The 12,245-nt window shown below is 35.4% G+C and overlaps 2 protein-coding genes across 2 annotated transcripts; one reads left to right on the forward strand and one right to left on the reverse strand.

The window, feature by feature from the left end:
- Positions 1-963: 963 nt before the first annotated feature.
- On the reverse strand, positions 964-2,858 carry yeats4 (YEATS domain containing 4). Its single transcript, XM_051107090.1, has 7 exons — positions 2,645-2,858; positions 2,430-2,549; positions 2,268-2,334; positions 2,091-2,185; positions 1,620-1,709; positions 1,450-1,537; positions 964-1,340 (listed from the first exon to the last, which is right to left on the reverse strand). The coding sequence occupies exons 1-7, from the start codon at positions 2,693-2,695 to the stop codon at positions 1,171-1,173; spliced, it is 681 nt and encodes a 226-aa protein (XP_050963047.1). The 5' UTR covers positions 2,696-2,858; the 3' UTR covers positions 964-1,170.
- A 371-nt stretch (positions 2,859-3,229) lies between these two features.
- cpsf6 (cleavage and polyadenylation specific factor 6) lies at positions 3,230-11,152 on the forward strand. The gene is given in 10 exon segments (XM_051107366.1): positions 3,230-3,383; positions 4,836-5,045; positions 5,176-5,279; positions 5,409-5,554; positions 5,668-5,841; positions 6,689-6,742; positions 6,745-7,177; positions 9,481-9,596; positions 9,677-9,830; positions 10,552-11,152. Coding segments are annotated over 10 exon segments (1,641 nt in total). The 5' UTR covers positions 3,230-3,323; the 3' UTR covers positions 10,742-11,152.
- Positions 11,153-12,245: the final 1,093 nt, after the last annotated feature.

Genomic DNA, 12,245 nt, shown 5'->3' on the forward strand with positions numbered 1-12,245 from the left:
ACAATTAAAAAAAAAAACTTTCCTTATTATTATAAGATAACGATTCTTTGTCTTAATGTATTATGTGCGATATATATATACTGTTTGTGGATGGTAAAATCTTCTTTAATATTTTTTCTCTTAAAGCTGCTGTTCTCTTTATTAAGTATTCATTTGGAAAAAAGGCTTATTTGGAAGAAATTGAGTATTTTAGTGTTAGAATACAGTAAATATTACAGTGGTTGTCATTCGTTGTGTGGTTGTGTTTTAGCAGCCTCTGGTGGAGGCAAAACTTAAGCATTTAAATGTTTTTTTTTTTAATTAAGTAGTAATTAAACAGTAATTAAATATTCAAATATATGTATATAGATTATTTTGAAAATAACAAATGTGTATGTATGTATATTTCTTATATATATATATATATATATAGTAATTAAACAGTAATTAAATTTTCATATATATTTATATAGATTTTGAAAATATTTTTTCAAACACATTTAAGTTATAAAAAGTGTGTGTGTGTGTATATATATATATATGAAAAAAAAAAAAAAAAATATATATATATATATATATATATATAAAGATATATGAATAGTTCATTTGCAAAAACAGATTTTTTAACAATTTTCAAAAATATTGTTTTTTCATTGTGCATTCCAATTAATCTCAGTCAAACTGCAGCTGGGTTATTTTCATTAGGTAAAAAATACAGCCAACACCATAAAAATCATGATTTTTGAAAATGAAATGAAAATTTGATATCTGTTGTAGCAAATAAACTCTTCCTGTGTGTCTGTGTATATTTTATATATATATATATATATATATATATATACACATACACACACATATATATTTCTAATATTTCTTTACTAATAGCTTTATTAAACTAAATGTTTTTTTTTTAAAGTCAAAAAGAAAAAAAAGAAAACTAGACAATAATCTGACAATGTTTCTAAAAAAAAAAAAAAAGTTTTATTCATACAAAAAAACAGTGAGAAGTACAAAGGTTGAAAAGGCAGTCATGTGTTGCCACACATTCACTGTTTTGATCTGGACAATAAAACTGAACAACAGGTAGCTTACTGTCAAAATTAAAACCAGAAACGTGAATTGTTCAGTCCCACAAAAAAAAAAATCACGCTGATGAACGCACACTGGTGCCGTCTGACGTTGCTGAGGTCCTCAGTGATCCTTCATCTGGTCCTCCTCCTCCAGTCTGCGTATCTCTCCCTTCAGGAAATTGATGTTTTCTCTGGAGGCTTTCAGTCGCTCCTTCAGCTCTGCGATCTCCAGGCTTGTCTTCTTCTTCGCCGCTTCCACTTTTTCTCGTGTGCGTAACTCCAGCTCTGCAACTGAACGTGTGGTTTACATGATTAGACCTGCTGTAACTCCAGTATTTATGCTGTCTAAGTCACAGTTTTTTCACATAATAGGAACTGTGAAGGTAAGTGAGGCACTCACACTCAGTCTCATGTTTGTAGGCACCTAACGTCAGCTGTCTGGTGGTGTTCAGGAGCTGCTGCATCATGGCTGTAGGATCTTGAAATATCTGCAGAAATAGATTACAGGCTTTAGGAAAGATTGTATTATTACTGTAATGTCAAGTTGTGCTGTTATGATTGAATTTGCACCATCTCATCATAGAACTCGGACACAACGGTCTTCTTCGGCATGGCGCTGGAGTCTGACTGGAAGAGCTTCAGCAGATGATACAGCGTGACCTGAAGACAAAAACACCACAACATCAAACCTTTGCTCTTTTTGCTCCATTTCATCCAAAGGCAGACTAATGCAGAGGTTTCAGACTGGTGCTATTTAAATCAATTCATGTCTGTCTGTATAGCACTTTTTACAATACACTGCTATAGAACAGGTTAGAGAAAAACAGTGTAAAAAAATATATATATATATATATATATATATATAATTAAATCCGTTTTAAATAAAATAAATAATGAATAGACAAATATATAAATGTAAGAAAAGAAAGAAAAAGTGTAAATAAAAATAAATAAATAAATAACACATCTAACAGTACGGTGCTATGAGTAAAAAAATGTAATTTACACACAGAGGAAAAAAAGTCATTTAATGCTGTTTACCGGTCTCTCATTTGGATCGATGAAGAAGATCTTTATGATGATCTCAAACTCTCCCCATCCAGTCTCTGTAATCTCATATGGAGGCTTCGTAACCACTGAAATAACATGAAGAGTGAGTTAAACTCATGATATTTTGATATTATACTATAACAACATAAGATAAACTGAACAGCACACCTCTTAAAGGGTTCCCATAACTTTCATGAAGCTTGAACTGTATTTTTTTGACATAAGCAGACATATCCTGGACATAACAGGGGGAAATAAAAATAACACTTCATTAGTATACTAAATGTGAAATGTACCATTCATATGCAGCACTTCAAACGAAATAAAAACCTCATTTCTGTAAGGCTTCACATAAACTGTCCACTGATGAGTGTGACCGTCGTCTTCTCTTTTCTTGCCAAAATATCTTGCAACGTTTCCAAACACGATAGGTTTCACAATAGTCACTCCCTAAAAAATAAAGTTATCATAATAAACACATAAATACACCACCAACGATGTTATTGTAATTGAACATCAGCATTAGCATCATGATCGCTACCTACCTTTACCCGACCCCCCGAATCTGGACCAAATTCAGCCATCCTCTTAAACATAGTACACAGAGAGGCAAGTGTTTTACTCGGATTGGCTTCTACGAAACGAGAACAGTTTCGAACTGAACGGAATTACTGTCCGGAACAGCCATTAAGCACAAAATATATTTGTTTCTCTATGAAGAAAGCCTCTGTATGTAGCGCTCACAGGCGTCCGTTTTCGGTTGGGAGTCAAAATTTCAAATTAAGAGTCCTAGCTAATGATCACGATGAAAAACTTTGTTTCTGTTCTGAAACAATGGGCTGTAATGTCACAACTGAGCTATAATATAGTTATTAAAATTTAATCACTTAAAGGCGTGTATAAAATAAAACTTTAACTAATATCTGGTAAATGATTTTTACGGTGACAGGTAAACAAATTAAAATAATTCGAAGGGAACATAATTGGAACTTTTGAAACTTTTATTATTATTTTTATACATCGGGACCTGAAATATAAAGACAATAAAGTGCATTTTAACACAGCATTAGCGAAAAAGAATATAAGGGACTCAAAATGCCGCTTTATTTTGAAATTGTGTATCGCTCATCAGCACGTCCAGTGTTTTGGGCGGGTGTTTCTGACGTAGCTGCGTCTCTTCTTTACGCGCAGCGCGAGCACCGAGGAGGAGGAGGGAAGCAGAAAATGGCGGACGGTGTTGACCACATCGATATTTACGCCGACGTAGAAGAGGAATTTAACCAGGTTAGGTTCATTTTTAACATTTACACTTGCTTAATAATAAGTATTTTACGTGTTGCACGTACAGATTGTAAAGAAGCCCATGGAAACATGCAGCGCTCTCTGGGGATTTACTAGGGCGTCTGCTGTCTGTAGTAACGTTAGCTAACTAGCGAGCAGCTTCTGTGTAAACAATAATATAAAAGCTAAGTCGGTTACATATCTTATTTTTGTGAAGTATCAAAATAATAGCTGTGTTACGTTAATATTTGTATTTGGAGCGAGGGGCTGTGGCGCGAAATGTGATCATTTGCGTCGTGTGCGTGCATTGTTTGGTCTCGTGCAGCTACAGCAGGCCGATGGCGACACAATAATATCGCTTCAGTCAGAGAGATCAATGCTTATGATTAACAAATCCAGCCTCAAACGTGTTTAGGAAGTATCAGAGACTCTTAACGTGCTTGAAAGATTATGCATGTTTTACTTTTGCACAGACGTGACGCTGGGCCGTATGTGTTAATATGCAAATTAGCTTTGGAAGCAGGAGTTCAAATCAGGCCATGAGGGAAACTAATTGATTAAGTTTTTCTTTGTTATTAACAGATATTTGCATTTTTAAAAGTTTCTCCTTTTGTGTATTTTTAACTGTTTATAATGCATTGTACCTTCATAAAAAGTATTTATATATATATATATATATATATATATATATATATATATATATATATATATTTTATGGTTAACTTAAACCATAAAAATTAATACTTTAAGTATTTACAAAATAAGTTATATATAAAATATATAAGTTATAAAAAAATAAATTATAGCTAGTTGCCAGCGTTATTCACTTTCATAATTTAACTTGATGTACTAAATAACAAACTGAAATAAAAAGCAATGCAAAATGTAGACATTTAAAAAAAAAAAAAAACTAATAAAATGACAAACCAAATTACTGAAACATTCAAATTAAAAACTGAAAATATAAGAATTATTTTTTGAAACTATGAAAATGACAAACACGCCACAAAATTCCTTAATCTTTAAGTAAAATTAAAATAAATAAATAAATAAATGAGATATATATATATATATATATATATATATATATATATATATATATATATATATATATATATATATATATATATAGATAATTTTTTTTTTTTTTTTTCAAAATTAATAAAAATGACAAAAACACAACAAAATTAATACAACTTTAGCTACAATTAAAATCTGAACTGATTGGGGAAAAAATTAGAATATAAATAAAGGTTTTTTTTTTTCATTTATTTATATAAGTACATTTCTTTAAAAAAAAACAAAAAAAACATGCACAACAAAATTCATTAGAACCAGAAAACCTATCTGTTAGTATGTCAATAATAGTAATCGTATTTCAGTGGTGCTAAAATAACATTGGCCTGTCCTGTGAATCTTTCTAACGTGTGTGTGCTTGTCTTTCTGCTTCCACAGGAATCCGATTATCCTGTTCATGAACAGATTGACCTGTATGATGATGTCATTTCACCATCTGCCAACAACGGCGACGCACCTGAGGACCGGGATTACCTGGATACCCTGCCTGCACCGGGAGGATCCGAGGGGAACAAAGGAGCTCCACCGAATGTCGTCTACACCTACACTGGCAAAAGAATAGCTCTGTACATTGGCAACCTCACATGGGTCCGTCTTGTCTTTGACCCATAAATAGTTTTGTAATGTTTATGTACTGAGACCTGCTTGGTTTTACCATAAGGTAAATGTAAAGCAGTTCAGTGTTCATATTGTTGATGTTGTGTGTTTCTCTTTACAGTGGACCACTGATGAAGATTTGACCGATGCTATTCGCTCAATCGGCATCAATGATGTGCTGGAGATCAAGTTTTTTGAGAATCGAGCAAATGGGCAGTCAAAAGGGTATGTGAAGACTGAAATGTTTTTTGGGTTGATCTTAATGTACAGATCAGCCCTTCTTTGGCTCTTAGCAACATGGTTTTATAGATATAATAGTCAGACATGAGTTCTCATGCGCTCTGTGCTCAACAGGTTTGCTCTGGTCTGCGTGGGTTCAGACTCCTCGTCCAGGAAGTTGATGGATCTGCTGTCTAAACGGGAGCTGCATGGACAAAACCCCATCGTCACCCCTTGCAACAAACAGTCGCTCAGCCAGTTTGAGATGCAGTCGCGAAAAAGTGAGAGGGGTATTGATAAAAAAACAACTCAACACAGAGTTCTGTACAGAGTTTAGTGAACTTGCTGGTGTGTTTGCCTGCAGTTGTTTTATGGTTTGTTTTCGTCCACTCAGGCACACAGTCCGGGCAGATGTCTGGAGAGGGGAAGGCTGGGCCTCCAGGCTCAGGACCTCGCAGTGGATTCCCACTCGGGAAGAATCGAGGCCGGTTTCCCACCCCACCTGGCCCGGGAGGAGACCGCTTTCCTGGACCCGTTGGACCTGGTGGACCTCCACCACACTTCCCAGGTATGAGTCTTTGTAGCAGGACAAGGGCAGAAATGAAGTTTTCCATAAGGTGCAATACTTCCCTCCCTAGAAATGTTTTACCAGGGTTATTGTTTTTCCTTTTATATGCTTATTTTTTATAAATGTGTCTGTGTTATGCGGGTATTTAAAAATGAATTTGAATTTTTTTTTTTTTTTTAACCTTTTTAATGCATTTAATTTTTTTTAAAACATTTTTCTCAATTTTACGGTTTTCTCCATTTTAATGATTAAATTACATTTTGATAATCAAAAAGCATGTTTAATTGAAATCATGAACATGTACGTTAAAAAAAAAAAAAAGTAGAAAATAGGAAAGGTTACGTTTTTAGAGCCTTATGAAATTTTTTTTTTTTTTTTTTTTTTTTTTTTTTCTTTTTGTTTTAATTTGTCATTAATTTGTTTTCCACTTTAATGGAAACATTAATTAAATCAAAAACAGCCTTTTTTATTCATTTTTTATTGTTGATTATTGCCTTGATATTGTAATTGTGAGTGAATTGAAGTGTTTTTAAGTTGATAAAGCTAGTAATTTTAAATTGATCATAAAAGAAAAAAAAACACTGAGTAAAAAAGTAATAATCAAATAACTTACTAAAAAAATTACAAAATAAAGCACTTATTAATAAAATGACGTTATTTAATGATCATTACTGAACGTCAGAGAACCATGAACTTGTAAATGTTTTTAAATGATTGAAATATCAGCTTAAAATTTCATAGGAATTTAAAGTATTTATTATAGGTCAAAGATGACAAAATTTTGGGAGTCTTTCATTAATGTAAATTGTTAATTGTCAAGTTAATTTTTCAGACCCTCCCTTTGCAGGCATGCAAGGCCCACCGCCCCCTCGATCAGGCCCACCTGGGCCTCCGGGCCCCCCTGGCCCCCTCCACCCGGACAAGGTCTGCCGCCACCACTCGGTGGTCCTCCTAACAGAGGAGATCGTCCTCCTCCACCAGTCATGTTTCCTGGTCAGTTTGGTCAGCCTCCTATGGGTCCAATGCCTCCTGGCCCGCCCCCACCTGGATACGGGCCTCCCCCAGGCCCCCCTCCACCACAGCAGGGTCCACCCCCTCCGGGACCCTTTCCTCCCCGCCCACCTGGGCCCTTAGGACCCCCACTTGGCCTTGCACCTCCACCACACATGCAGGGACCCCCGCCTGGAGGTCCACCACCAGCCCCTCACGTTAACCCAGCCTTCTTCCCACCGCCTGGGAACAACAACATGCCATCGTCCGACAGCAGGGGCCCACCGCCGGGTGACCCGTACGGCCGCCCGCCCCCATACGACAGAGACTATGGCCCTGGTGGCAGGTAATAAACACCTCATCTTCACTGCACTGTTAATCTCATATGTATGAGTTCTCGGGCCACACTGGTGGAAACTGAACTGGGGTGCGTTTCACAAAAGCAACTATGGTCACACGTTTTGTCTTTACCAGTAGAGTTCAATGGAACCTCGACCATAGATAGCTAATGATACTTTTGGGAAATGCACCCCTGGTTAAACTGGTCTGCACAATCTTTAAAATCTAATAGCATTTTTTTTTTCCTGATGCAATTTTGCAGTAGTACATTTAAAATGCATTTTAATATTTTGTCATGCAACAAGCTCCGGGTTTTAATATAACTGTGAAAATATTATATTAGTCACTAAATAAAATGACTAAACACAAAATAACAATTGCTCTAATTTCATTAAAATATACATTAAAAAAAGTAACAAGTAACAACAACAATAATAATAATAGTAATAATGATATAATAATAGTAGTAGTAAAAATGGTTATTGTTGCTGGATGAAAATATAAAAAAATTGTATTTAATTTTTACTGTATGATTTTTAGTGAAATGTGCAACACTAAATATTAAATATCAACTTATGGCAATACAATTATAACAATTTATAAATGTAACGTATTAATTATTAAAGACGTTAAGTGTTCTAGCTCATTATGAAATAAGTTGTATATTAAGTTGTTTTATTATGCAGTATTTTTCTTTTTTTTCTTTTTTTTTTCTTCTATGTCATATTTTTTAGTTACTTGTATGTTTTTGTAAGGTAATTTGCTTAAAATGTTATAATATTGTAAATTGTGTTGAAATGATACTGTTAATGATGCCATGAATATAGCCATTGTTGCTGATATGACTTTAAACACAAATAAACTATAGCAATAATTTAAGGGGTCATCGGATGCTAAGTTGACTTTTACATGTTGTTTGAACATTGTGTGTTGGCAGTGTATGTATAAATCTACCCTAAAATGATGATAATCCATGCAGTGGTTTTTAATTAATCTGTAAAAATAATATTCCATTTTTCAAAATGAGCCATTTTCAGATGCCTGTCGATGTAGCGTCACACCAACAGAGGCCGCTCCCACAATAGTTGATTGACATGAGCGTTTTACCTCAGATCAGCTGGAAAAGTCCGCCCTCTTTGTGTCGATGCCAGAGCAGGGATCTAAGTTAGACATGAATATCTCCGATTGAGGTGTTGTGTTGCTGGATGTAATAATGAACATAGTGGTTGTCATTTCCTCCCGACATTTGAGCCGCTGAAGATGCAGTAGATTACGTTTGTTTGTGAAGGGAATGCGCCTCCCGATCTACATATATCCGTCTATGTTTGTGCGAATCATTCATGATCCAGCTTCACTTACAGCAGAAGTGTGTATAAGGTTTTTTTTTTTTTTTTTTTTTCTTTGCGATCACCTTTCCTTATAACGTGGTAGTTAGGAAGTTTAGCGGTTAAAGTAAACAGGCTCGTCACTCCACAGAGAGAAGAGAGGGGCGGGGGAGCAGAGCTCATTTACATTTAAAGCCGCCTCGACCAGAATGAGGTGATTTTTGCAGAGCTGATTTTGACAAGGTAAAAAGGGTGTTGTTTTACAAAACCATTGAGAATTCTTAACCAAAGTATATTATAGACTTTTCATTAAGACCCTAAAGAATCATATCAACTTGGAAAATGGGCATCCGATGACCCCTCTAATAATTTGATGATTACAAAGAATATTATTTTATAATGAATCATATTTTTAAAAGAATATGTATATATATATTTTTTTGTTAGCTCTGAAACACAGCTTATTTTTAACTACATCTCAGACATTGAGATTTGGTACTTACCATTAACTCCAGGATTGGCCTCAAACTGACCCTGAATTTCCTCTCTGGCCTTTCTTCAGTAACTTCAGACTCCCTGTAGTATGTGGCTTTGAGCCCTGGATAAACGAGGGCTTGGTTGATGTGAAAAACTCTGGCCAGCACTTGCACAATACAAGTGATCAAGGGTTAGTGAAGTAACCGTCTGCTGAGACCAGGATCCTGAAACGGGATCTTCCTTTCTGGCTTGAGTGTGTTGTGCATTGAGTGTGTGCCGACTTTGCGGTGAATTTTAACAAGTGATGCACTGAAATCAGTTTTTATTTACAGTAACAATCCTGCAAATTTTCAGTTGCAGAAATTTCAGTGCACCACTAATTTTAACATGCAATGTGATTCAGCACTAACGGCATTGCTGCTCTCTGTGTGAATCTGGACCCTGATGCGTTGGTGTTTTATTCTGAGTCATGCTCTAAGTCTCAATGCATCTGCTTTTTCTCTTTTAGGGACATGGATTCGTCTCGTGCTCCTCTGAGCGAAGCAGAGTTTGAGGAGATCATGAATCGTAACAGGGCGATCTCCAGCAGTGCTATCTCGAGGGCAGTGTCAGATGCAAGTGCAGGTGTGACCACACACACTCACACAGCATGAATGTTTAGTTTGGGTTGTCAGGTGGTAATTAAACATGCTATGTTTTTGCAGCTGATTACGGCAGTGCTATAGAGACTCTGGTGACGGCCATCTCTTTGATCAAGCAGTCGAAGGTTTCTGCTGATGACCGCTGTAAAGTTCTCATTAGCTCATTGCAGGACTGCTTGCATGGAATCGAGTCAAAATCCTATGGCTCTGCGTCAAGGTAAATATCTTGTGGATCTACATGGCATTTTTGTGTTTGCTGTAGGGGTGCACCATTGTGCGCATGAGTAAAATGTCTTTTTAGGTCACTTTTCTGCTGATTTAACAAAAAGTAATGGGAGTGGGTAAAAGTCTGACTAATAATCCAGATTAAAAAGATACAGTCCCAACCTGTGTATTCAATTAAACGTTTTCGGTTTAAAACAATGCACACAATTGCTTCATTGCAAAATTTGATGCATTGCAAAATTTCATGCATGTAAAGTTTTAATGCTTTGCAATATTATTTGGTGCAGTGTGTTTTGTATTAATGCATTGCAAAATTTAATGCATGTAAAATTATGCAGTGCATCAATTAACTTTGCAGTGAATGAAAAATTTGATGCATTAAATTAATTTACATGCATTTGTGCACTCATTTTTTTTCATTGCACCAAATAATTTTGCAATGCATCAATTTCACATGCACAGTTGTTGCATTGCATCAGATAGTTTTGCAATGTATGAAGTTGGCATGTTTTGTAAAATTATTTCATGTATGTAAAATTTATGCAATGCAAAACTGATGCATGCAAAGTTATGTATGCAAAATTATTTGATGTATTCCAACGTTTCCTGCATGTAAAAATGCAAATTTATTCGGTGCATTGCAAAATTATGTGGTGTGTTGCACTAGTATTACTTGTGGTTTCACATTTTCTTTTGTGCTTTTCGACCTTAAGCAGGCGGGAACGATCCAGGGAGAGGGACCACAGTCGCTCTCGTGACAAGCGTCACCGCAAGTCTCGCAGCCGAGACCGACACGAAGACTATTACAGGGAGCGCAGCCGTGAGAGGGACCGTCACCGCGAGCGCGAGCGTGACCGTGACCGCGAAAGAGACAGAGAACGTGAGCGAGAGTACCGCCGTTAGTTGGAGAGGAAGGTGTGTATCCTGTTTGTCTCTCTGTCTTTGTCTTTCTTAATTCTTCCTTCAGGATTTAGATGTTCATGCATCTCATCCGGCAGCGGTCGGGATCACAGGTACGTGATCGGAGAAGGTAAGTCCCTGAATCTACAATGTAATAACAAGTACTGTCACTTTTCCCTACAGCTAATCTATTTTTTTTTTTTTTTTTCCTTTTTATTTTACGAATGTAGCGTGATCTGAGTACGCTGATCCTTAAAACTTGTGTACCTGGTCTTGAAGCCATTTAATGTGCAATATCCGCTCCAGCAACCATAAACTGTCTCACAGTTGTGTCGATGATATCCAATTTGTCTTTAAAAAGTATTTTATATGTATTGCAACATTTTATTAAAAAAAAAAAAAAAAAAAAAAAAATCAATGCATTTGCATTTTAAAATGCACTTATGTCCATTTTGCTGCTAGTTTTGATACTATGCCAATTTCGATGTGAAGTCAAACAACGTTTCCCTTATCATATTTTGACTAATTGACTAAATGTTTGCCAAAAAAAATTGAAATTCAGTATGTATTTCATGTCTTTACAGTTGCAATTATGAAATATAAATTCCACCTTTAATGTGTAGAAAAAATTGGTTTAGGTTTGATGAGAGAATGTTTTTATCCCACATTGAAATGAGCAAAATCATGTTTCTCAGGTTGTGCATTGACATTCCTGTAGGCAGATTTGATGTTGACTTATAATGGTTGTTCTAGTGTTTAGTTCCTTTTTGTGTTTTGTTGTGAAAAGCAAATGAATGGAGTCAAATTGATCTGCTTTGGCATTTAAAAACGTTAAGCTGTAGCCTTATGTCAGGTTGAGTTGTCAAGGTGTAGGCAAATTCACTTTGTGTATGGTACAGTCTTGAACACATTTGTACAGTATAATTGAAGGAAAAGCATTCTGAATGTCTTCAGTTAAATGTATTTTTACTGTAAAGGGTCATTTTGTGCATCCTACTAGTATTTCAGAGTCATATTTGCAGGTTTTTAGTCAAACACTTCCATTTTAAAACTCATTTCTTATCTGAATTTGACGTTTTTCTTTGTTCACATCAATTCGTTATTCATTTATTTTCCATGTTTGTTAATGTTACACCCTATTAGATGCTTCGGATGTAGCAGTTCTTCACCATTTTAAATGTTTAAATGTAAAAAAATACAGCTGCTCAATGGCAGAATGTATAGCTACTGGACGAATAGAACAAGCGCGCCTTTCATACTGTTATAATATCTCCTTAAGTGCTTAATGAATGGAGAAGAACTGCTATATTGCTTTCCCAAAGGGAACATGTGAAAGTTTTTAGCATTTTTACGCTTTTTTGTTGTTGTTTTTATTCTCTTGGTAAACACTCATGTTTGTATTGATTTAATGTGCAACAGATATTTAATAAATATTTTCACTATCAGTATTTAAATTAATGCAGCACATGTCCTCAGTTCAAACTGATTTTAAAGACTGTCACTGTCT

The sequence above is a fragment of the Labeo rohita genome, chromosome 4, assembly GCF_022985175.1.
Source record: "Labeo rohita strain BAU-BD-2019 chromosome 4, IGBB_LRoh.1.0, whole genome shotgun sequence".
NCBI classification, from domain to species: domain Eukaryota; kingdom Metazoa; phylum Chordata; class Actinopteri; order Cypriniformes; family Cyprinidae; genus Labeo; species Labeo rohita.